This window comes from Periophthalmus magnuspinnatus, chromosome 4 (genome assembly GCF_009829125.3).
Source record: "Periophthalmus magnuspinnatus isolate fPerMag1 chromosome 4, fPerMag1.2.pri, whole genome shotgun sequence".
NCBI classification, from domain to species: domain Eukaryota; kingdom Metazoa; phylum Chordata; class Actinopteri; order Gobiiformes; family Gobiidae; genus Periophthalmus; species Periophthalmus magnuspinnatus.
In genome coordinates, this window is record NC_047129.1 from 33,276,965 (window position 1) to 33,301,153 (window position 24,189).

The window sequence follows — 24,189 nt, forward strand, 5'->3', positions numbered from 1 at the left end:
GGGCCGTGTGTGTGAGCCGTGTGTGTGTGAGCCGTGTGTGTGAGCCGTGTGTGTGAGCCGCTTGTGAGCCCAGTGTGTGTGAGCCGTGTGTGTGTGTGAGCCGTGTGTGTGTGTGAGCCGTGTGTGAGCCGTGTGTGTGTGTGAGCCGCGTGTGTGAGCCGCGTGTGTGAGCCGCGTGTGTGAGCCGCGTGTGTGAGCCGCGTGTGTGAGCCGCGTGTGTGAGCCGCGTGTGTGAGCCGCGTGTGTGAGCCGTGTGTGTGAGCCGTGTATGAGCTGTGTGTGTGAGCCGCATGTGTGTGAGCCGCGTGTGTGTGAGCCGTGTGTGTGTGAGCCGTGTGTGTGAGCCGTGTATGAGCTGTGTGTGTGAGCCGTGTGTGTGTGAGCCGTATGTATGAGCTGTGTGTGTGTGTGAGCCGTATGTGTGAGCCATGTGTGTGAGCCGTGTGTGTGTGAGCCGTGTGTGTGTGTGAGCCGTGTGTGTGAGCCGTGTGTGTGAGCCGTGTGTGTGAGCCGTGTGTGTGAGCCGTGTGTGTGAGCCGTGTGTGTGAGCCGTGTGTGTGTGTGAGCCGTGTGTGTGTGAGCCGCGTGTGTGAGCCGCGTGTGTGAGCCGCGTGTGTGAGCCGCGTGTGTGAGCCGCGTGTGTGTGAGCCGTGTATGAGCTGTGTGTGTGAGCCGCGTGTGTGTGAGCCGCGTGTGTGTGAGCCGCGTGTGTGTGAGCCGTGTGTGTGAGCCGTGTATGAGCTGTGTGTGTGAGCCGTGTGTGTGTGAGCCGTATGTATGAGCTGTGTGTGTGTGTGAGCCGTATGTGTGAGCCGTGTGTGTGTGAGCCGTATGTGTGTGTGAGCCGTATGTGTGTGTGAGCCGTGTGTGTGTGAGCCGTGTGTGTGTGTGAGCCGTGTGTGTGAGCCGTGTGTGTGAGCCGCTGTTGTTGTGTCGCGTCCATCAGGATTTCAGTCTCGGTGAAGAATGTGTCCATGCACCATCCAGAGGTCAGAGGTCACCGGAAAACCAGCTTTAGCCTGGTCCAGGAGGAACAAAGAGAAAGTCTGTGGTCTGTTTCCTGTTTGAGAGGAGAGCGCCCCCTAGAGACACAGGCCAACGTGTGTTCAAACACTTAGCACACTTCAGAGCGCGGCTAACTTTAGACTAACTGGGACAAACAAACAAGAGCATCCAGGTCTGAGGAGGGAACATGGAGGGAACATGGGGAGATTGTAGGGAGAACATGGAGGGAACACAGAGAATGTGGGGAGAACATGGAGGGAACATGCAGAGAACACGGAGAGAACATGGGGAGAATGTGGAGGGAAGATGGAGGGAATGTAGGGAGAACATGGAGGGAACATGGAGGGAACACGGAGAGAATGTGGAGAGAACACGGAGGCAACATGGGGAGAACACGGAGGGAACATGGAGAGAATGAGGAGGGAATGTAGGGAGAAGATGGAGGGAACATGGGGAGAATACGGAGGGAACATGGTGAGAACATGGAGAGAACACAGAGAGAACAAGGAGAGAACGTGGAGGGAACACAGAGAGAATGTGGGGAGAACATGGAGAGAACACGGAGGGAACATGGAGAGAACACAGAGGGAACGTGGAGGGAACATGGAGAGATGTCCTGATGATTCTGCCTCAGTTTTAGGTCCCTCAGATTAAAAAAAACCTACAACAAGTTTGTGAAAATCTGCAGATTGACAAATAATCTCGATCTTGTCCTGTGATTCAAAATGGCCGCCGTCCCGTTGACACAGGGCGTCGTCTCCGTACAGTTTTTGCTCAGGGCCACGTAAAGAATAACTGTGCCAAATTTCATCTTTTTTCAACTTTTTTTTCTCCTTCTCGTTGACTTTTCTGAGGCGTCCGTCCCTCGTTTTCTCTGAGTCGTTTCAGATGAATATTGTGATTTAAAATGTGCAGATTGTAACGTAACGATCCACCTCCATCGTTTCGGCGGTGCGTTCACTTGCACTCGTCTTCGTGCTCGTCTCTGGCCCCGACCCGCCGCTGTTTTCTTCTTCTCTTCTGTTTTCTTCTTCCTCAGACGACCTCGCTGGATTTTCTCTGTTTTTCTATCGAGTTTCTGATTTAACTCAAGTGGACAATGGATTTTTAAGTCGATCTTTTCTCATTTTCCCGCAGAACCTGAACGCACCACCAAAAGAACCGTTTCAACCACAAACGGCTCACTATTACTCCGTTTCTTTTCGGGTTTTTTCTGCTCGTCGACGCTTTGTCTGGACTGTTTCGTAGTACGGCATTAAACGTATCTATCGCCATGGAGACAAACGGATGACGTCACAGGGTCATGTGTATTTTTAGCTTTGGTCCCCGTGTCACGCAGAACTGACTCTTGTAGCGTTAAGTCGTGTTCTAATGTCGTTTCCTCCTCGAAAACAGACCTGGAGTTGTGTTTTGTTTAATTTATTATTAGTCTGTCACATCTCCAAAGCTCAAAATGCGACGTTCCACCTTGTGATGTCATGAAGTGGGAGTAAGTTAATAGCTCCTTTTAGTTGTTAAAATGGATCATTAGTTTATCTCATAATGTCAGTATTTATTTTACTATTATCAGTATTTATTTTTTATTTTATTTTTTATTTTATTTTATTTTTTTATTTTTTATTTTTTATTTTATTTTACTTTTTATTTTATTTTTTATTTTATTTTATTTTACTTTTTATTTTATTTTTTTATTTTTTATTTTATTTTACTTTTTATTTTATTTTTTTATTTTTTATTTTATTTTACTTTTTATTTTATTTTATTTTATTTTTTATTTTATTATTTTTTTTATTTTATTTTATTTTATCCATTCATTTATTCATTCAAGAAAAATCTGTTCCAACCCGTTCCACCTCGTGATGTCATGAAGTGGGAGTTTTCACGTTAGCGGCTCCTTTTTACCTTTAGTTCAGTAGAAATAAAGCGGCAACTACACAACGGAAATGATCCAAACGATTCTATAAATGAAGGCGCGTGGAGTTTAAAAACACAGCGGAGCACTTCCTGTATCACCACACGATGACATCACCAGGTGGAACAGAGCGTTTCCTCAGCCTAAATCTGTTAAACATGAGCGAATGAAACAAAAACAACACAACTCCAGGTCTGAACGCAGATCTTTAAAACACAAACACGACCTCTTTAAAATGCCGTCGCGCTGAAAATATCTGACATATAACAGCAGAGCCTCCAGCGGGAAAGTTCCACGGTGCAGCTTTAAATTGGACGGCGAGTGCAGCTGCAGCGTTGGCATTTATAGGTTAGACTTAAAAGGTCGCGGTGCATCTGTGGGGGCATCTCCGAATCTCCGTGCGCTTTATTCAGACGGACATTTTGGGTCAAGTGTCTTGCCCAGTGGCACGACAACAGTGAGATTTAAATGATTTATTTTTTATAGATTTTTATCGTTGTTTGAAATATTAGGTCATATTTGTAGTAGTTCTTCATTTAAAGGGACAGTCGCGCACGTTTAACGCACAAAACAAACAGATTTACGCCAAGTTCCCGTCTCAAACCGAAATCGCCCCGTTCCACCTGGTGATGTCATCGTGTGGCGATACAGGAAGTGCTCCGCCGTGTTTTTAAACTCCGCACGCACACGCCTTCATTTCGATAAAAACGTTTGGATCATTTCGGCGAATCTGGAGTTGCCGAATCTCGACCGGACTGAAGGTAAAAAAGGAGCGTGTTCGCTTTGGAAACTACCACTTGATGACATCACGAGGTGGAACGGAGCGTTTTTGAGCTCCGCGGAAGTCGACGGGCATTCGATAGCGTTTTAGTTCTACGTTACGTTACTTTCCGTGTTGCCCAGTGACACGACGACGGTAAACTTGGAGCGAGATTTGAACCCGTGACTCGTGTCGTATTTCTCCGGCCTCTTAAAGGGACGGTACGCCTTTTTTTCCTCCTCCATGTATCGATTAACGAATGAATCTTCCTCCGGTTCAGATATATATCGTATAAGCTTCTCGTAAGGTCAAAATAAGTCCACTGCGTACTGTCCGCGCCCAGTTATCAGGTAGTGTGCAGTTAGCATGCTAGTTGTTAATGCTTAAAGTTGTGAAAAGTGCTCAAAAACTCATCGATTTCAACTGCAAACTATTAAAAATGAGCCAGTTCTGTTGTTTTTTTCGTGGTTTTAAGACGGTAAAAATCCGCGTGTTTTAAACCTGATGCCTCGTCTCGCTGTTTCCTCCCGTCGGCTGTTTACCGCCGCCGTTGCACGTTCTCCTCGCTCTCATTCTGAGCCAGACGCGGCCCCCGGTGAAGGATTAAGAGAGCCAGACTTACTCAACTCAGAAATCACATCAAGTCTGCGTTACATAAACTCCAAAAACCCTGCGGATTTAGGGCCGAGTTCTTCTCTCAAACTGAAAACGCTCCGTTCCACCTGGTGATGTCATCGTGTGGCCATACAGGAAGTGCTCCACTGTGTTTTTAAACTCCACACGCCTTCGTTTCTAGAATCATTTGGATCATTTCAGACCTGGATTTTCTTTCTGTCCTCCGTCTTTTTTCCTGTTTTATTACCTACTTTCTTCCTTCTCTTTTTTAACTACCCCTCCTTTTTCTTCTTCTGTCCCTTCTTTTCCCTTTCTCCCTCTTCTTTGTCCCCTTCCATCTCTCTCCCTCTTTCCTCCTCTATCTCCCTTTCTCCCTCTCTATCTCTTTCTCCATCTCCCTTTTTTCTCTCTCTTTTTTCTCTCCTCCCTCTCTCTCTCTCATCACTCTTTCTTTCCTCTCTTTCTTCACTCAAATCATTTGGATCATTTCAGACCTGGATTTTCTTTCTATCCTCCCTGTCTTTTTTCCTGTTTTATTCACCACTTTCTTCCTTCTCTTTCTTTTTTAACTACCCCTCCTTTTTCTTCTTCTATCCCTTCTTTTCCCTTTCTCCCTCTTCTTTGTCCCCTTCCATCTGTCTCCCTCTTTCCTCCTCCATCTCCCTTTCTCCCTCTCTATCTCTTTCTCCATCTCCCTTTTTTCTCTCTCTTTTTCTTTTTCTCTCCTCCCTCTCTCTCTCTCATCACTCTTTCTTTCCTCTCTTTCTTTACTCGAATCATTTGGATCATTTCAGTGAATCTGGAGTTGTCTCTTATCTCGACTGAACTAAAGGTAAAAGGAGCTTGAAAACTACCACTCGATGACATCACAAGGTGGAACGGAGCGTTTTGAGCTTTGGAATGGAGTCATATTAAGATCAGATGCCCTCCCCGCGTGTCCTTGTCCACGTTTCGGTCCAAAATAGTTCATCCCTAAAAGCCCCGACTCTAAAACGTCGCGTTTTTGTTTGTGCTGTGTCAGGTCTGGCAGGGCATCAGGCGCTTTAGAGACTCTGGAGTGAGACGCCAATCTGTGCGAGCAGATGGAGGGATCAGAGAGAAAAGAGAGAGAGAGATGAGCCCTGTGTCCCCCTGAAAGAAGAGAGAGGAAAGAGAGAGAGAGAGAGATCAGCTCTGTGTCCCCCTGAACGGAGAGAGAGGAAAGAGAGAGAGAGAGAGAGAGAGAGATCAGCCCTGTGTCCCCCTGAACGGAGAGAGGGGAAAGAGAGAGAGAGAGAGATCAGCCCTTTATCCTCCTGAAAGAAGAGAGAGGAAAGAGAGAGAGATCAGAAGAGGAGGAGAGGGGAAGGGTAGAAGAGGAGGAGAGAAGAAGAGTGGAGGAGAAGGAGAGGGGAAGGGTGGAGGAGGAGGAGAGAAGAGTGGAGGAGGAGGAGAGAAGAAGAGAGGAGGAGGACAGGGGAAGAGTGGAAGAGGAGGAGAGGGGGGTGGAAGAGGAGGAGAGAAGAAGAGTGGAGGAGGAGGAGAGAAGAAGAGAGGGAAAGGGTGGAAGAGGAGGACAGGGGAAGAGTGGAAGAGGAGGAGAGGGGAGGAGGGGGAGGAGGAGGAGCAGAACAAAATAGAATAAGAGAGAGGGAAAAGGGGGGAAAAGAAGAGCAGAGCAGGATAGAGGAGAGGAAAAGACAGGAGGGAGAGAAGGAGAGAGAACGACAGAGGACAAGAGAGAGGAGAGAGGAGAAAGCATGACGGCGGAGAGAGAGAGAAAAAGGTGGAAGAAGAGAGAGAGAGCGGGATAGAGGAGAGGACAAGAGGGAGAGAGGAAAGGAGAGACGAGGACGGAGGGCAATAGAGGAAGAGGAGAGTAGAGAGAGAGAGGAGAGGGGGAGGAAGTAAAGAGAGAGACACAGGAGAGGACAAGAGAAGGAGGGAGGAGGAGGCGAGTAATGAGATGAGGAGAGAGGGAGGAGGAGATTTTTTCCCATGTTTTTTTTCTCGTTTTAGTTTCAAATTATTTACGTAAAACGGCGGCGACGCTCGCTCTCCTCACACGGGCGGGCGGAGCAGCTCAAACGAGGCTCAAAACGTCGCTGCTCCGTCGCTTTTTTCAAAATGTTACTGCGAGTTTCGTGAAAAGTGCCGGGATTTCGATTCGATTTGTGATTTACGGTTTAAAGTTACGATTCTGTTCAGCGCGCGGGACGTAAACCACTCAGAGAACGTCAGGGGAGGGCATCTGACACACGGGGAGGGCATCTGACACACAGGGAGGGCATCTGACACACGGGGAGGGCATCTGACGCATTATATTTATCCATGTTAGCGTTAGTGATAATCGTGCTAACTCAAATTGCAGTTTCGACCTGTTTATTTAGCGATACTTCGGAGACAGATGTTGCGTTAGCGTGTGTGTTAGCCGTTAGCATGTTAGCTCCCTCACTCGTCTGGTCGACAGCGGGGGGGCGTGTCCTTGTCGTCCCCTGGCATTCGTTCGTGGCTCTCGGGGCTGAAATACTTTTTGCGAGTTTCTTTTCTACACGATTTGAAGTCGCAAAACGTGAAATACGAGCGTCTGAAAATCCAACGTCAGGCTCCATTTTGAAACAAACGCGAAATCGAACGCCCGGCAGGATGTGCGTCATGAGCCGGAGCAGTTCGCTAATCGAAAAAAAACAAACAAACGGCGATTCAAACATGTTCTGAAGCGTACCCGTGTGTCAGATGCCCTCCCTCCAGCCCGATACGCCGCGTTTAGCTTTGTTTTGAGTCACATGTGAGTGCACGCGAGCGGACGTGACCTCTGACCCGGAAGAGATTCATCAGAGCGATCCAGGAAGCGTGTGGCGGCTCTCGCTCTGTCAAAGGAGCTTCAAAGTGACTCCACATCAGTTTGGTAGTAACTCGTGTTTATTTTTTTACTCTCTGTGTGAACTTCCTCCGGAGACAAAGCGTCGAGGTTTTTAAACTGCACAGTTGATGTAAAAATGATGAAAATTATGTCGTGTAACTTTATAAAATACAAAGTTTGAGTCTTTGTGGTAGGAGGAGTCATGTTTTTGGAGCGCACACATGTTTTAATACTTTGGTTTGTGGTAAATTTGACGACTCTGGGCTGAATCGCGCTGCTGTCGCTAACCAGCACAGACGGGTCATGTTTTAGCCGTTAGCATAGAAGCTAATGACAAGTTTATGAAGCTCAATATGAAGAAAAGTCATTTAAAACTGAAACCATGATTCAGCAAGTTTAGGACTAAACCAGGACTAAACCAGGACTAAACCAGGACTAAACCAGGACTGAACCAGGACTAAACCAGGACTGAACCAGGACTAAAACAGGACTGAACCAGGACTAGACCAGGACTAGACCAGGACTAGACCAGGACTAAACCAGGACTAAACCAGGACTAAACCAGGACTAAACCGAGACTAAACCAGGACTAAACCAGGACTAAACCAGGACTAAACCAGGACTAAACCGAGACTAAACCAGGACTAGACCAGGACTGAACCAGGACTGAACCAGGACTAGACCAGGACTAGACCAGGACTAGACCAGGACTAGACCAGGACTGAACCAGGACTGAACCAGGACTGAACCAGGACTAGACCAGGACTAAACCAGGACTAAACCAGGACTGAACCAGGACTAAACAAAGACTGAACCAGGACTGAACCAGGACTAGACCAGGATTGAACCAGGACTAGACCAGGACTGAACCAGGACTAAACCCGGACTAGACCAGGATTGAACCAGGACTAAACCAGGACTGAACCAGGGCTAAACCGGGACTAAACTGGGATTAAACCAGGGCTAAACCAGGGCTAAACCAGGACTAAACCAGGACTAAACCAGGACTGAACCGGGACTAAACCGGGACTAAACCGGGACTAAACCGGGACTAAACCAGGACTAAACCAGGACTAAACCAGGACTAAACCAGGACTGAACCAGGACTAAACCGGGACTAAACCGGGACTAAACCGGGACTAAACCAGGACTGAATTTGAACTGAACCAGGACTAAAGGAGGGCTAACAGAGGAACAAAGGGGGACCAAATTTATACCTCAGATTTCCTGGTTCTAATCCAGACTGAGACAGGGATAATTCTTCCTTGAAAATTCTTCAGAGTTCTGCCCTGGTCCTCACACTCTCCTGTACCTCACACTCTCCTGTACCTCACACTCTCCTGGTCCTCACACTCTCCTGGTCCTCACACTCTCCTGTACCTCACACTCTCCTGGTCCTCACACTCTCCTGTACCTCACACTCTCCTGGTCCTCACACTCTCCTGTACCTCACACTCTCCTGGTCCTCACACTCTCCTGGTCCTCACACTCTCCTGGTCCTCACACTCTCCTGGTCCTCACACTCTCCTGTACCTCACACTCTCCTGGTCCTCACACTCTCCTGGTCCTCACACTCTCCTGTACCTCACACTCTCCTGGTCCTCACACTCTCCTGTACCTCACACTCTCCTGGTCCTCACACTCTCCTGGTCCTCACACTCTCCTGGTCCTCACACTCTCCTGTACCTCACACTCTCCTGGTCCTCACACTCTCCTGGTCCTCACACTCTCCTGGTCCTCACACTCTCCTGTACCTCACACTCTCCTGGTCCTCACACTCTCCTGGTCCTCACACTCTCCTGGTCCTCACACTCTCCTCGTCCTCACACACTCCTGGTCCTCACACTCTCCTGTACCTCACACACTCCTGGTCCTCATACTCTCATGTACCTTACACTCTCCTGGTCCTCACACTCTCCTGTACCTCACACACTCATGTACCTCACACTCTCCTGGTCCTCACACTCTCCTGTACCTCACACACTCCTGTACCTCACACACTCCTGTACCTCACACTCTCCTGGTCCTCACACTCTCCTGTACCTCACACACTCCTGTACCTCACACACTCATGTACCTCACACTCTCCTGTACCTCACACACTCATGTACCTCACACACTCATGTACCTCACACACTCATGTACCTCACACTCTCCTGTACCTCACACACTCATGTACCTCACACACTCATGTACCTCACACACTCATGTACCTCACACTCTCCTGTTCCTCACACACTCCTGTACCTCACACACTCCTGTACCTCACACACTCCTGGTCCTCACACACTCCTGGTCCTCACACTCTCCTGGTCCTCACACTCTCCTGGTCCTCACACTTTCCTGTACCTCACACTCTCCTGGTCCTCACACTCTCCTGGTCCTCACACTCTCCTGGTCCTCACACTCTCCTGTACCTCACACTCTCCTGGTCCTCACACTCTCCTGGTCCTCACACTCTCCTGGTCCTCACACTCTCCTGTACCTCACACTCTCCTGGTCCTCACACTCTCCTGGTCCTCACACTCTCCTGGTCCTCACACTCTCCTCGTCCTCACACACTCCTGGTCCTCACACTCTCCTGTACCTCACACACTCCTGGTCCTCATACTCTCATGTACCTTACACTCTCCTGGTCCTCACACTCTCCTGTACCTCACACACTCATGTACCTCACACTCTCCTGGTCCTCACACTCTCCTGTACCTCACACACTCCTGTACCTCACACACTCCTGTACCTCACACTCTCCTGGTCCTCACACTCTCCTGTACCTCACACACTCCTGTACCTCACACACTCATGTACCTCACACTCTCCTGTACCTCACACACTCATGTACCTCACACACTCCTGTACCTCACACACTCATGTACCTCACACTCTCCTGGTCCTCACACTCTCCTGTACCTCACACACTCCTGTACCTCACACACTCCTGTACCTCACACTCTCCTGGTCCTCACACTCTCCTGTACCTCACACACTCCTGTACCTCACACACTCATGTACCTCACACTCTCCTGTACCTCACACACTCATGTACCTCACACACTCATGTACCTCACACACTCATGTACCTCACACTCTCCTGTACCTCACACACTCATGTACCTCACACACTCATGTACCTCACACACTCATGTACCTCACACTCTCCTGTTCCTCACACACTCCTGTACCTCACACACTCCTGTACCTCACACACTCCTGGTCCTCACACACTCCTGGTCCTCACACTCTCCTGGTCCTCACACTCTCCTGGTCCTCACACTTTCCTGTACCTCACACTCTCCTGTACCTTCTCCTTCATCCCTTTCTCTGGCTCCAGTTCTCATCTTTTGTTTCCTGTAATCTGCAGAAACAATGCTAACTATTGTCCTTTATGCAGATCTACTGTTCTGCGCTAATCCCAGCACAAGCGCTCGTACAGGCGGCGCTGACCCACATACGCGCTCGTTCGCTCGTTTAATCAGACTCTGCCGCTCCTCCGTCAGGCGGTGGAGATAATGAACTCTATTTGCTCTGCTCATTAAAACACACTTACTCAGATTCATGGGATATTGCGCCGCTAACTGAGCCTGACTGTGGTTCTTTTGTCCATCAAACGTCACTTTAGCTGAAAATCGAAACTGTCACAGAAACTTAAATCGGCCGTATAGTGTTTGTGTCTCTATGGTTCTCATCTCTGACACAATCATTCTGTTATAATTTACACATTTTGCGCGTGGACGTCAGAGTGGGCGTGTCAGAGTGGGCGTGTCAGAGTGGGCGTGTCAGAGTGGGCGTGTCAGAGTGGGCGTGTCAGAGTGGGCGTGTCAGAGTGGGCGTGTCAGAGTGGGCGTGTCACAGTCAACTTAGCATAAAAAGCCTCTTTTAAAGCTGCACTGTGTAGCTTTTCTTGTGACTGTCCTGCCTAGTTGCTTGTTTCCGTGGAGATCTTACTGCTGTGCCTGGAAAGTTCCACAGTTATGCATTACAAACTTATCAATATATATACTTTTAAAGGGCACTATGTAACTTTTCTGGCAGGAGGTCCGTCACCTACTTGATGTTACTGCTTTACCTGAAATGTTTCGCAGTGTGGCATTAAATTCATCTACATTTATTCAATTACAAAAAAAAGAAAAAAAAAGAAAGAAAAACTGACTTGTGAATGGAATCGCCTCTCCGCAGACGTGACCTGTAACTTGGCCTGGCGGTGTCAGTTTTCCTCGTGGCGTTTAATGCGCTACTGCTGAACTTTCTAGTTAAAGCAAGAACATCTCCATGGAGACAAAAGGTTCCACAGTGCAGCTTTAAGCACAAAAAAACACCTCAACTGGAAAAAAAGAAATAAAGGAGTTTAACGTCTGCGGAACATTTCGGGCGAAGCTTTAACACTCAATCAGACGACGGCCCCTCCACCAGAAAAGTTCCATTGTTCCCCTTTAAAGCTTTTGTTTCAGTTGGATCATTATAATTTTCCGGCCTCGATGACCTGGAGCTCGTGATTAAGACGAAGAAGTATTTTTGTGTTTGTGCAAAGTCCTCGTCTAATCCCACGCGCTCCAGAGGCGGGAAACAACAGAAACGAGAGTCATTCCGCAGCAGTTCCTTTGATTAACGAGAATAAACTTAAAAAAAAAACGTGTTTATAAGGTCAATTAATACGATTGTGTTTGTCTCTGCGGTTTCCAAGGCAACGTCGTCATAAATAGCACAGGCAGAAGCAAAGAGGCCGGGGTTTGCATATAAAGAGTCATTATGGAATCTGCTGATCTGCGGAAACGACTCTCTGCTGGTTTATTTATGTTTATGCGTCTCGGGCCCCCTGCTGGCAACACTCGGTAATGAACCACGTTAAATCCGCAAAAAAGCAGCACGGCTAATTTCAGCAACGGGACGCTAGCAGATTAAAGGAACTGAGTGGAAGATTTAAAATTCCATAAACACGATCCAACGTAAATGTGCTCGAATCAAATAGTTTTTACTGATAATAACCGGAATGCTGATTTATTCTTGCAAAAACATTGGACGTGATGGACAAGTTGGATAATCGTCATGGGAACCAAAACACAAACCGACTCTTGTAGCTTTAAGTCGTGTTCTAACGCCGTTTCCTCCTCAAAAACACACCTGGAGTTGTGTTTTGTTTCATTCGCAACATGTTTGAGTCGCACTTTATTATCAGTCTGTCACATCTACAAACCTCAAAACGCGACGTTCCACCTTGTGATGTCATCAAGTGGTAGTTTTCAAAGTGAACGGCTCCTTTTTACCTTTTAGTTCAGTCGAGATAAGCGGCAACTCCGTGACTGAAATGATCCAAATGATTCTAGAAATGAAGGTGTGTGGAGTTTAAAAACACAGCGGAGCACTTCCTGTATCGCCACACGATGACATCACAAGGTGGAACGGGAGTGATGTCAGTTTGAGAGAAGAACTCGGGCTAAATCTGCAGAGTTTGTGCGTTAAACGTGTGAGAATGAAACAAAAACACAACTCCAGGTCTGTTTTTAATGAGGACATTTTTAATTAGATCAGAGAAAAGTGTAACATGGATGTTTTAAAGTGCAGGTTCAGACTTCACTGTGTTGTGCGTCTTGTGTTTTGTGTGTGTTGTGTGTGTTGTGTGTTGTGACAGCGGAGGAATGCAGAGTCCGTCCTCGCGTGTTTCCTCTCGGCCTTCGGGCCATATCTGTTTTCTTCTGTTTGTGTAACTCACGATGACTAAAACAACAGTGAAACACGAGCCTTTTTTCTACAGTTGAGACTTTAACGAGCCCTCGGAAAAACGCATTCTTCTGTGGTCCCAGCAGGGGGCGTGTCCTCGTACAGGTGACACATCCCTCTGTCCGTTTGACGCCCGAGGTTTGGGTAAATCATGGGTTTGAGCGTCAGGTTTAGTGACATTTTGAGGACTTTTGACATTCAAGCGAACTGAATCTCGTATTTTCACGTCAGCGGCTCTGAATTTTAAAGTCCCGTACCTGATTTCTTTTCCAAATTGTTTAAAAACCTCTGACTTTTTGAAGAAAGTAATGCCAAAATCTCATAATTCTGGCATTTAGCAAATAGAAATCATTTAGTTAATCCAAATGGACCTAAAACGGTCAAAGTTTAGTCTGATTTCGTGTCAGACGGTGAGAAAAAAAAACAAGAAACGCGCGTGTCTTTTTTATATACTCAAAGTTAAATCTGTCAACTGGACAAAAAGTTGTAGAATGAAGTAGTTTTGCTGCTCGTCCAAGCCGCGTCGTCATTTCTGGTCGGTGAAAAGTGCAGTGGGCGTGACGCTGGAGAAACGGCCGTCGCAAGAGCAGCTCGGGGACACAGTCTGCGGTTTAAAAGGATTGAGTAGTATCACAAAAAAACAGTAAAGAAAACAAAAATACAGAAAGTTCTACGAGTGTCTCAGTTACAAAGTCAAAGTTACCAGAATCGCACAGGCGCAGGACAAAAGGGGGCGTGCTGTTCCCCAAAGAACCCAGCAGGGGGCGGGGCTTTTTAAGGAGTAGCTAAGATTAAAAGCAGCTTTGAACAGGTGAGTCTTCAGGTGTTTTCTGAAGATGGTGAGGTCAGTGCAGACTCAGAGTTGTTGTGGTGGAGTGTTCCAGAGGGTGGGGGCAGCGGTGGAGAAGGCTGTGTCTCCCCAGGTTCTCCCCAGGTTCTCCCCAGGTTCTCCTCAGGTTCTCCTCAGGTTCTCCCCAGGTTCTCCCCAGGTTCGGAGCTTGGTCCTACAGGGGAGGGACAGGAGGTTTGGAGCGTGGTGACGGAGCAGATCTGTGAAGGAGGAGGGGGCCAGGTTTGTGGAGAGCTCTGAAACTGATAAGAAGAACTTTGAACTGAATTCGCTGAGAAATGGGGAACCAGCGGAGGTTTTTGGAGGTTCTTTAGTATCGAAATCGCACAGACGGGCGCGTGTGAGGAGGCGAACGGCAGAGTTTTGTACGTGTCGCAGTTTATTACGCGTTTTTGGGGGTGCGCCGTATGGGATGCTATTGCAGTAATCGATTCTGGATGTGATGAATGTGTGGATTATAACGCCATCCTCAGACCCAAAGCAAACAAAGGACACAAAGAGAACAATAGAGCCAGGCAGTAGGCCCATTTAGGCTGAAACTGTAAACAAAAGCTGTTCACGGTTTCAGCGTCGTTAGCTCCTCCCCTCAGACCAGAACCTGAATCTGACCAGAACTGAAGAAGCAGCTTGGACGAACTTTTTTGTCCAGTTGACAGATGTAACTTTGTTGTTTTTGGGTTGTTTTTTTTACGAAGGATCAGACCTGGACGACAGACTTTTTATTTAGTGTATGTAAAATTCAGGTTTCGACTTTGAACCGTGAACGTCGGCTGTGTATCGTCCGCATCGAATTACAAAGCGCGTTATTGTCCGATAAACAGGAAGTGTACGGTTAGCATGTTAGCTGTTGTTAGCTTCACTGCCGCTCTCGTCTCTGAAAGTCGTGAAAAGTGCTTATAAACTCGCCACGGTGAGTAATTAGGACGCTCTGAGTGCAAAAGTTAAATGAGGAATAACTTTGAACCGCTGCGTAAAAATAAAATCGTTCAGTTTTTCACGTTTTTAAGACGCTAAAAATCAAGTACAGAGCGTAAAGTCTTGTCTTAAACTACAAAAAAACTTAATCGTGGCGCTCCTCTCTGCGTGGAGGTAAACAGCACACTAGACTGTACCACCCGAGGCACGCAAAATCAGGCACGCAACACTTAACCTTCATCTGCATCAGAGCGACTGAGATCAAAACAAATCAGGGCTGATGAGGAGCCTCAACGACTGGAAAAGCTACTGATGCTAATTTTTATGAAACCGTCAGAATGCAGAATGCGTCGGCTGCGCACGTGACCTTTAACTTGGCATTTTTACATTATTATGAAATTACTAGTGATATTTCGTATATTAAAGAGAAGATGTTCCGCAAAATGGACTTTTCGCCGCTTCCTCCCATGTCCTAACGTCATTCCCTCGTCAAAAACACATCTGAAGAAGTTTTAAATGTCGTCCACGCATGTTTGAGTAATCTAGTGATCTCTCCCAGGCTCTATATGAACCCTTACGGTCAACGGTGCGAGTCCGTACAAGGCTCCGCCCACACGTCAAGCCGACACGTCACCCACACGACGGTTTCTTATGCATATTTAAGTATAAAAAATAGATTTAATACAACATAGAAGTAAATACCTCCTCTTTAATACAACACAGAAGTAAATACCTCCTCTTTAATACCCCACAGTAGTAAATACCTCCTCTTTAATACAACATAGAAGTAAATACCTCCTCTTTAATACCCCACAGAAGTAAATACCTCCTCTTTAATACCCCACAGAAGTAAATACCTCCTCTTTAATACCCCACAGAAGTAAATACCTCCTCTTTAATACCCCACAGAAGTAAATACCTCCTCTTTAATACCCCACAGAAGTAAATACCTCCTCTTTAATACCCCACAGTAGTAAATACCTCCTCTTTAATACCCCACAGTAGTAAATACCTCCTCTTTAATACCCCGTAGAAGTAAATACCTCCTCTTTAATACCCGACAGAAGTAAATACCTCCTCTTTAATACAACATAGAAGTAAATACCTCCTCTTTAATACCCCACAGTAGTAAATACCTCCTCTTTAATACCCCGTAGAAGTAAATACCTCCTCTTTAATACCCCACAGAAGTAAATACCTCCTCTTTAATACCCCACAGAAGTAAATACCTCCTCTTTAATACCACATAGAAGTAAATACCTCCTCTTTAATACCCCACAGAAGTAAATACCTCCTCTTTAATACCACATAGAAGTAAATACCTCCTCTTTAATACCCCACAGAAGTAAATACCTCCTCTTTAATACAACATAGAAGTAAATACCTCCTCTTTAATACCCCACAGTAGTAAATACCTCCTCTTTAATACCCCGTAGAAGTAAATACCTCCTCTTTAATACCCCACAGAAGTAAATACCTCCTCTTTAATACCCCACAGAAGTAAATACCTCCTCTTTAATACCACATAGAAGTAAATACCTCCTCTTTAATACCCCACAGAAGTAAATACCTCCTCTTTAATACCACATAGAAGTAAATACCTCCTCTTTAATACCCCACAGAAGTAAATACCTCCTCTTTAATACCCCACAGAAGTAAATACCTCCTCTTTAATACCCCATAGAAATAAATACCTCCTCTTTAATACCACATAGAAGTAAAATACCTCTTTTAATGTAGAGAGATACAGTCATTTGTGGTCTCAGCTGCCCTGGGACGCATTGACAGAAACATGGCTGCCAATCTACGCCAACGGCCTCTCTGGGACGTGGCGCTCAGAACTCATGTCTCAGCTCTTAAATGCAGAATATCCTTGTATGTTATTATTAAATTATTCCATCAAACCCTGAGATTAAACCTGGTTCCACCGTCTGCTGCGGGATTAGCCAATTAGCAGTTAGCATTAGCATGTTCTGGATTGATGTACGACACAGAGCAACAGCCAAAACCGACCTCTGACCCCGAAGGAGCCGCCCCACAGACCCGCTCCACGCACAGTCTGATCGCCGTGGTAACAGTCACACGTGCTTTTGTTTCAGGGAGCAGCCGATCTTCAGCGCCCGGGCTCACGTGTTCCAGATCGACCCCAGCACCAAGAGAAAATGGCTGCCAGCGAGCAAACACGCCGTCACCGTGTCCTTCTTCTACGACAACAGCAGGAACGTGTACCGCATCATCAGCGTGGGCGGGACCAAGGTAAACGGGTCATTGCCGTGGGCGGGGCCAAGGTAAACGGGTCATCGGCGTGGGAGGGGCCAAGGTAAACGGGTCATCGGTGTGGGAGGGGCCAAGGTAAACGGGTCATCGGCGTGGGAGGGGCCAAGGTAAATGGGTCATCGGTGTGGGAGGGGCCACCGTAAACGGGTCATTGGTGTGGGAGGGGCCAAGGTAAACAGATGATCAGTGTGGGAGGGGCCAAGGTAAAAGGGTCATCGGCGTGGGAGGGGCCAAGGTAAACGGGTCATCGGCGTGGGAGGGGCCAAGGTAAACGGGTCATCGACGTGGGAGGGGCCAAGGTAAACAGGTCATCATGTGGGAGGGGCCAAGGTAAACGGGTCATCGACGTGGGAGGGGCCAAGGTAAACGGGTCGTCGGCGTGGGAGGGGCCAGGGTAAATGGGTCATCAGTGTGGGAGGGGCCAAGGTAAACGGGTCATCGGTGTTTGAGGGCCCATCAGTGTGGGAGGGGCCAAGGTAAACGGGTCATCGGCGTGGGAGGGGCCAAGGTAAACGGGTCATCGTGTGGGAGGGGCCAAGGTAAACGGGTCGTCGGCGTGGGAGGGGCCAGGGTAAACGGGTCATTGGTGTGGGAGGGGCCAAGGTAAACGGGTCATCGTGTGGGAGGGGCCAAGGTAAACGGGTCATCGTGTGGGAGGGGCCAAGGTAAACGGGTCGTCGGCGTGGGAGGGGCCAAGGTAAACGGGTCATCGGCGTGGGAGGGGCCAGGGTAAACGGGTCATCAGTGTGGGCGGGACTAAGGTAAAAGCATCATCAGTTTGGGACCAGATTGGGACAAAACCCGGAACTAAACCTGAACTAGACTCAAACGAGGACTGAAGCACGATCAAACCAGGAGAAGAAAGAAAAGATCTGGGGGATATATCGAATTGTTGTTCTTGATTTATTTGTTTTGTGTAATAAAAATAGTTTTAAAAAGTGGAAAAAGCAGGGAAAGAAAATACAGCCCCATTGTTGCTATAAAACGTTTATCAGCCGATCGGAGTATTTATGTCGTTGTGTTTATATTGTTGCGTTGGCAGAAGCGGTTTGTGCGGTTATTGTTGTGTCGCCTCGTGTTCCAGAGCGGTGGGCAGAATTTTAACTCTGTGTCTGAGGGCTCAAAGTGAAGACGAGGACAGAAGAAGAAGCAGCTTTGTGTCGAGTTTGGTCTTTTCGTCTTTCACCGCAGCAGCACGACAGTCAGCCTCTTCACCCTGTCCTCCTCCTCTTCTTCTTCTTCTTCGCCATCAGCAGCATCTCGGGGCAGATGTTTCCTGCTCTCGTCGTCTCTTCCTGCCGAAGACTAAACGCCAAAGTTCAGAAAGAAGAAGCTTTGTCTTCATCTTTCACCGCAGCAGCACAACAGTCAGCCTCCTCACCCTGTCCTCCTCCTCTTCTTCTTCTTCTTCTTCTTCGCCGTCAGCAGCGTCTCGGGGGCAGACGTTTCCCGCTCTCGTCATCTCTTCCTGCCGAGGACTAAACGCCAAAGTTCAGAAACTACGCCGTTCTGTTTACGTCTGTTATTGGGGGGTCACGGGTGGGTTCAAAGGTCGTCGCATTAACCTTCGACCTTCTGCCTTCTCGACACACATTACATATTGACTAATGACGAGCAGTAATGGGATAAAGGTTTTCCCTCATCGGTTACTCTCTGTGGGATAATGTCGTCGCGATACTAAAATTTCAAACTCGATTTCGATACTGAGGAACTGACTCGATACCGATACCGATATCACGATGACAATAAAAACTGTGTCTGTGTAATCCCTGAGTGTCCAGCAGGTTCATAGTGGTCCATGGTGTGTACTAGACTCTTTTTGTGTCTTATTTAACTTTACCTTTGTTTCTCTTTTGTTCAAACCCTCTCGAGCACCTTCTGTTTAAGTATTTTTTTAGTTTCCTTTTTGTTTTTTGTGTAGTTTACTTTCTACACCTCTGCTCTTTAAATAACTTCTGACTTTACCATTTTTCCATCCTGTTTTTTTGTTACGTTCCTAACCCGACATGAGCTGGATCATAACACTGTGTCTTATACGAAAGACTCAGCTCAACATCAGTATAAACAGATTCAGGAAAGGTTCATTTCTTTTTAGTATCGAACGGTGAGTATCTAGTGCCGATACTCGTTTCAGTGTCACTGATTCTCTGACTTTCGGCTCCGGTGTGGGGGTTGTATTCGTTTGTTTGGGGCCACAGCTGCTCTGGGACTGATGGACTGGGAGCTGCAGACCTCGGCTCTGCTCCACTGAGCGAACAAAGAGGAGCCGCTCGTCCGCACCAATTTAGAAACTCTGAATTCTGAAGCTTTTGGCTGTTCGTGCGCTCGTGCTTCAGTCCTGTTTAAATCCTGTTTCAGCTTGTACTCGATCATCAACAGCACCATCACTCCAAATTTAACAAAGATATCGCTTTAGTCCTGGTTTAGTCCTGCTTCAGTGTCGATTTAGTCCTGGTTTAGTCCTGGTTTAGCCTTAGTGTAATCCTGAATTAGTCCTGCTTTAGTCCGAGTCTAAACCTGCTTCAGTCCTGCTTCAGTCATTCTTTAGTCCTGGTTTAGTCCTGCTTCAGTCCTGGTTTTTAGTCCTGCTTCAGACCTGGTTTAGTCCTGGTTTAGTCCTGGTTTAGTCCTGGTTTAGTCCTGGTTTAGTCCTGGTTTAGTCCTGGTTCTGTCCTGGTTCTGTCCTGCTTCAGTCCTTCAGTCTTTTTTCAGTCCTGCTTCAGTCCTGCTTTAGTCCTGGTTTAGTCCTGGTTTACTCCTGCTTCAGTCCTGGTTTTTAGTCCTGGTTCTGTCCTGCTTCAGTCCTGCTTTAGTCCTGGTTTAGTCCTGGTTTACTCCTGCTTCCGTCCTTCTTCAGTCTTGTTTCAGTCTTGCTTTAGCCCTGCTTCAGTCCTTCAGTCTTTTTTCAGTCCTGTTTCAGTCCTGGTTTGCTCCTGCTTCAGTCCCTCTTCTGTCTTGTTTCAGTCCTGTTTCAGCCCTTCTTCAGTCCTGCTTCAGTCCTGCTTTAGTCCTGGTTTAGTCCTGGTTTACTCCTTCTTCAGTCCTTCTTCTGTCTTGTTTCAGTCCTGCTTCAGTCCTGTTTCAGTCCTGCTTCAGTCCTGTCTCTAATCTCACTTCTTCTTCTGTGTTTCCAGGCGATCATCAACAGCACCATCACTCCAAACATGAGCTTCACAAAGACGTCGCAGAAGTTTGGGCAGTGGGCCGACAGCCGAGCCAACACCGTGTACGGACTGGGCTTCTCCACCGAGCAGCAGCTGCAGCAGGTGGAGCTCAGCTTCATCCTTAAAACTGAAACATTTAAGGAGAACCAGGGGCGTGTGCAGGAAAAAGCAACATTTGAGTGAAGAATTAGGTTATTTTACATTATCAGTGTCTCTTAAAGGACACATATGATACATTCTTGTGGCTTTAATTCACTTTTAAACATCCTTTTGGTCACTTTGGGATAAGTATTTAACTTTTTCTTACTTAAAATGGAAAAATACTCCTTTGTTTCCAATGAGACCTTTAGACGCTGGGGCTCCCTCTGCTGTCAGCAAGGGGAATGAACATTTAGAACGTAAACAGCTGAAGCCCCATCTCTCCTGTGAATGCTACGCTAACAGAGCATTCGTTTGTTGACCATAGAATGAGTCCATTGATCATTTTTGAGCTCCGGAGCTTTTATCTATGACGCAACAACCCAGGAAAAATGCAAAGTGAGCATTTTTGACGCTCAAAGAAGACGACTTTGAATCGTCTTGCCCCAGAACAGATACATTTTAGAAGCGGCTCTTGCGTCTGCTGCGCGCTGCATATAATCGAATCAGGTAGTCCACATTAGCATGCTAGTTGCTGGTGACGTGGCCTCTCCAGACTTTGCTGCGTGTTGTTTACTTTTGTGTGTTTGTTTGTGTCAGTTCGCAGAGCAGTTCCGAGAGCTGAAAGAAGCGGCTCGTTTGGCTCGAGAAAAGTCCCAGGAGAGATATGAACTGTCCAACCCCGCGCTCTGTCTCGCCGCCCCACAGGTCAGACTCTGCTACTGCACGCAAACTTTTTTTTTTTCTTTTTTTTGTAGAAGAAAAGTACTGAATTATGAGGTGAAAATATGTCCAAGAAAAAGTGAGAAAGTGTTGTGTAGTTTGGACCCACAGGATATTTTATGTTCGGAATGAGATTGTGTAACTCGGGAGCGTCGGGTTTACACGCCGGTGCGGGAGGCGCGTCCGGGCTAATCCAGTGTTTCCATGTCTTGAGCGTCGACGCCACACGAGCCGGAAATTTTGAACTTTTTGTGAAATTTGTGTCGGATCATTTTGTTTCAATAATTAATATTTAAAAAAAAATTATAATAAAAAATAAATAAAATAAAATATAAAAATAAAATAAATTAATAATAAAATAAATAAATAAAATAAAATAAATTAATAATAAAATAAATAAATAAATAAAATAAAATAAAATATAAAAATTAAATTAAAAAAACAAATCAAATCAAAATAAAATAAAATAAAATCTCAGAGTGCTACAATAAAACAAGAACTTTCAGCCAATGCTAAATTGCTAAATGCTAAAAACATCAACAATAAGCTTTTCTAAATAAAAAGGACTTCATATTAGCTTTATAAAAGTCCAGGCTCTGTGTGGCTCTGGAGGCAAATCCAGAGTCGTGGTGCAGCTGAACAGAAGCTCCGTCCCACATCGTACGGAGCCTCGTGGGGGGGGGGGGGGACCTGAAGGAGCCACCTGCAGATCTGGGGGTGCTCTCAAACGCAAAAGTGTCCGACCTGAGGGCTTTGGCTCGGTCTGGACACCGCGGTCTGGACGTAGCATTAGCTGTGGTCCCACCGTGTTTCTCGTCTGTTTGAAAATCCTGTTCATGAGCAAACGACAAACATCGATGGAGTTTTAATGAAAATGAGGAACAAGTCAGAGCCGCGGGCGGTCGACCTCCTCCCACTCCTCCTCTTACACCCTTTGTAAAGTTGCCAACACGATTCTACCGCTATTATTTCAAGCTTTTCTCCTGTTTAGTGAATATTATGCCATGTATTTTGGGCACGTTTCAGTCCATTTCACCGTCTCTTCTCATAAACTTTGGTCGTCTCTGCTCCGGTTACAGCGACCCAACCCGCACAAGAGCTGTCTTTTGCTCTGTATTTATTGCCCTCTCCCGTCTCTCTTGCACAAATAAAAGTTCCTCAGAGCACCGATGGCTTCAGATATCAGGATTTATCACTGAAATTCAGGACTATAATTGGGATTATTCGAAAATCAATACATTTAACGAGGAAAATGGCTCCGGCCAAACCCGAGGACAGTGTTTTTCACCTGCGACAGAGCGTAAAGCTGCTCAATTCTGCAGGAAAAACAGAAAAAACCTTGTACCTGGCGACCCCGGCTCTGGTGTAGCGTGGTCATTTCACCGCTAAAGCTAACCTGAAGCTAACGTAAAGCTAACCTGAAGCTAACGTAAAGCTAACCTGGAGCTGTTGTTTCTATTTAAAACCCATTAGCCGCGGGAGGTTAGCCGCTCACATCTGGACCTCCCTCTGCTTAAGTCCTGCAGGAGGGTTCATGCATTAGAGATGGACAGATCAGACGAAAGAGAGGAGGAGGGGGGGGGGGAGAGGGAGGAGGGGGTGCTGGAGAAGAGGGGGGTCGCTTATATGTGTGTTTATAGAGAGAGAGAAGGAGAAAAGGGGGGTGATAGAGGAGAGAGAGTCAGGAAAGGATACGAGGAGAGGGAGAGAGTTGGAGGAGAGGGGGATGATGGAGGGAGGAGAGAGAAAGAGGAGGGATGGAGGGTGAGACCGGAGGAGGGGGAAGGTGGAGAAGAAGGGGATAAAAAGAGAGAGCTGGAGGTGTGGATGAGGATGACGGAAGAAAATGAACAGAAAGAGAAAGAGCTGGAGGAGCGGGGGATGATGGAGGGGGGAGAGAGAAAGAGGGTGAGTCAGGAGGAGAGGGGGATGATGGAGGGGGGGAGGTGGAGAAGGAGATGAGGGGAGAGAGCTGGAGGTGTGGACAGGGATGAGAGGAGAGAGGGATAATGAGAAGACAGAGGGATAGAACTGGAGTGTGGAGGGAGGGTTAAGCGGAGAGGGGGATGATAAAAGAGAGAGGTGGAGAGGTGGAGGTAGAGTCAGGATGAAAGGATAGAGAGGCCAAGAGGTGTGGAAGAGTCAGGAGAAGAGGGGGATGATGGAGGCAGGAGAGAGAAAGATGAGGTATGAGAGAGAGTTGGAGGAGAGGGGGATGATGGAGGGGGGAGGTGGAGAAGAAGGGGATGAGAGGAGAGGGGGATAATGGAGGAGATGGAGGGATAGAGCTGGAGATGTAGACAGGGGTTTGAGAAGAGAGGGGGGTGAAAGAAGAGAGAAAGAGCTGGAAGAGCGGGGGATAATGGAGGAGACAGGTATAGAAATGGAGATGTGAAGGGAAGGTTAAGAGGAGAGGGGGATGAGAGAAAGGAGAGAGGTGGAGGAGAGGACGGGGATGAGAGGAGAGCGGGATGATGGAAGAAAAAGAGGAGAGAGAAAGAGCTGGAGGAGAGAGGGATAATGGAGGAAATGGAGGGATAGAGCTGAAGATGTGGACAGGGTTTGAGAAGAGAGGGGGATGAAAGAAGAGAAAGAGGAGAAAGAGAGAGAGAAAGAGCTGGAGAAGCGGGGGATAAAAAGCGAGAGCTGGAAAAAAAGGAGGAAGAGAAAACTGGAGGAGAGGGGGATGATGAAGGAGACAAATGGAGGGATAGAGCTGAAGACGTAGACGGGGTTTTGAGAAGAGGGGGATGAAAGAGGAGAAAAAAAGAGCTGGAGGAGAGGGGGATAATGGAGGAGACGGAGGGACAGAGCCGGAGATGTGGAAGGGAGGGTTAAGAGGAGAGGGGGATGATAAAAGAGAGAGGTGGAGGTAGAATCAGGACGGGAGGATAGAGAGGCCAGGAGGTGTGGGAGGGAGGAGGAGAGGAGGATAATGGGGGGGGGTAATGGAGGAAAAGGGAACGAGAGGAAAGAACAGACCGGCGGGAGGTATGGAAGAGTCAGGAGAAGAGGGGGATGAAAGGAGAGAGGGCTGCGTAAGAGGAGGATAATGGAGGAGAGAATAAATGTTTGATAAAGCGCAGAAGGATGAGAGGTTCTCGGAGGACGGAGGGGACGGGGGGAGGGGGGGACGGGTCAGAGAAGACGGGGGGAGGGGTGGACGGGTCAGAGAAGACGGGACACTTTTTAGACGGAGAGAAGAAATGAACAAAACTAAGAGGAAAAAAGAGGAAAAACACAAAATGAACTGCAGTCTATGGCAGGACCGTT

The 24,189-nt window shown here is 47.3% G+C and overlaps 2 protein-coding genes across 2 annotated transcripts in view; one reads left to right on the plus strand and one right to left on the minus strand.

The window, feature by feature from the left end:
• The window catches only part of LOC129456224 (probable ATP-dependent RNA helicase DDX49), a 9,583-nt gene extending 2,810 nt beyond the window's left edge, over positions 1–6,773 (minus strand). The window contains exon 1 of the mRNA XM_055221570.1: positions 6,727–6,773. Coding sequence (XP_055077545.1) covers positions 6,727–6,773 — 47 coding nt within the window. The remainder of the gene's footprint in view (positions 1–6,726) is intronic.
• Positions 6,774–13,685: 6,912 nt separating this feature from the next.
• LOC117369933 (homer protein homolog 3-like) overlaps positions 13,686–24,189 on the plus strand; it is a 40,579-nt gene continuing 30,075 nt past the window's right edge. The window contains exons 1-5 of the mRNA XM_055221571.1: positions 13,686–13,693; positions 13,795–13,921; positions 16,637–16,870; positions 20,026–20,157; positions 20,794–20,901. Of these exons, the coding sequence (XP_055077546.1) occupies positions 13,686–13,693; positions 13,795–13,921; positions 16,637–16,870; positions 20,026–20,157; positions 20,794–20,901 (609 nt within the window). The remainder of the gene's footprint in view (positions 13,694–13,794; positions 13,922–16,636; positions 16,871–20,025; positions 20,158–20,793; positions 20,902–24,189) is intronic.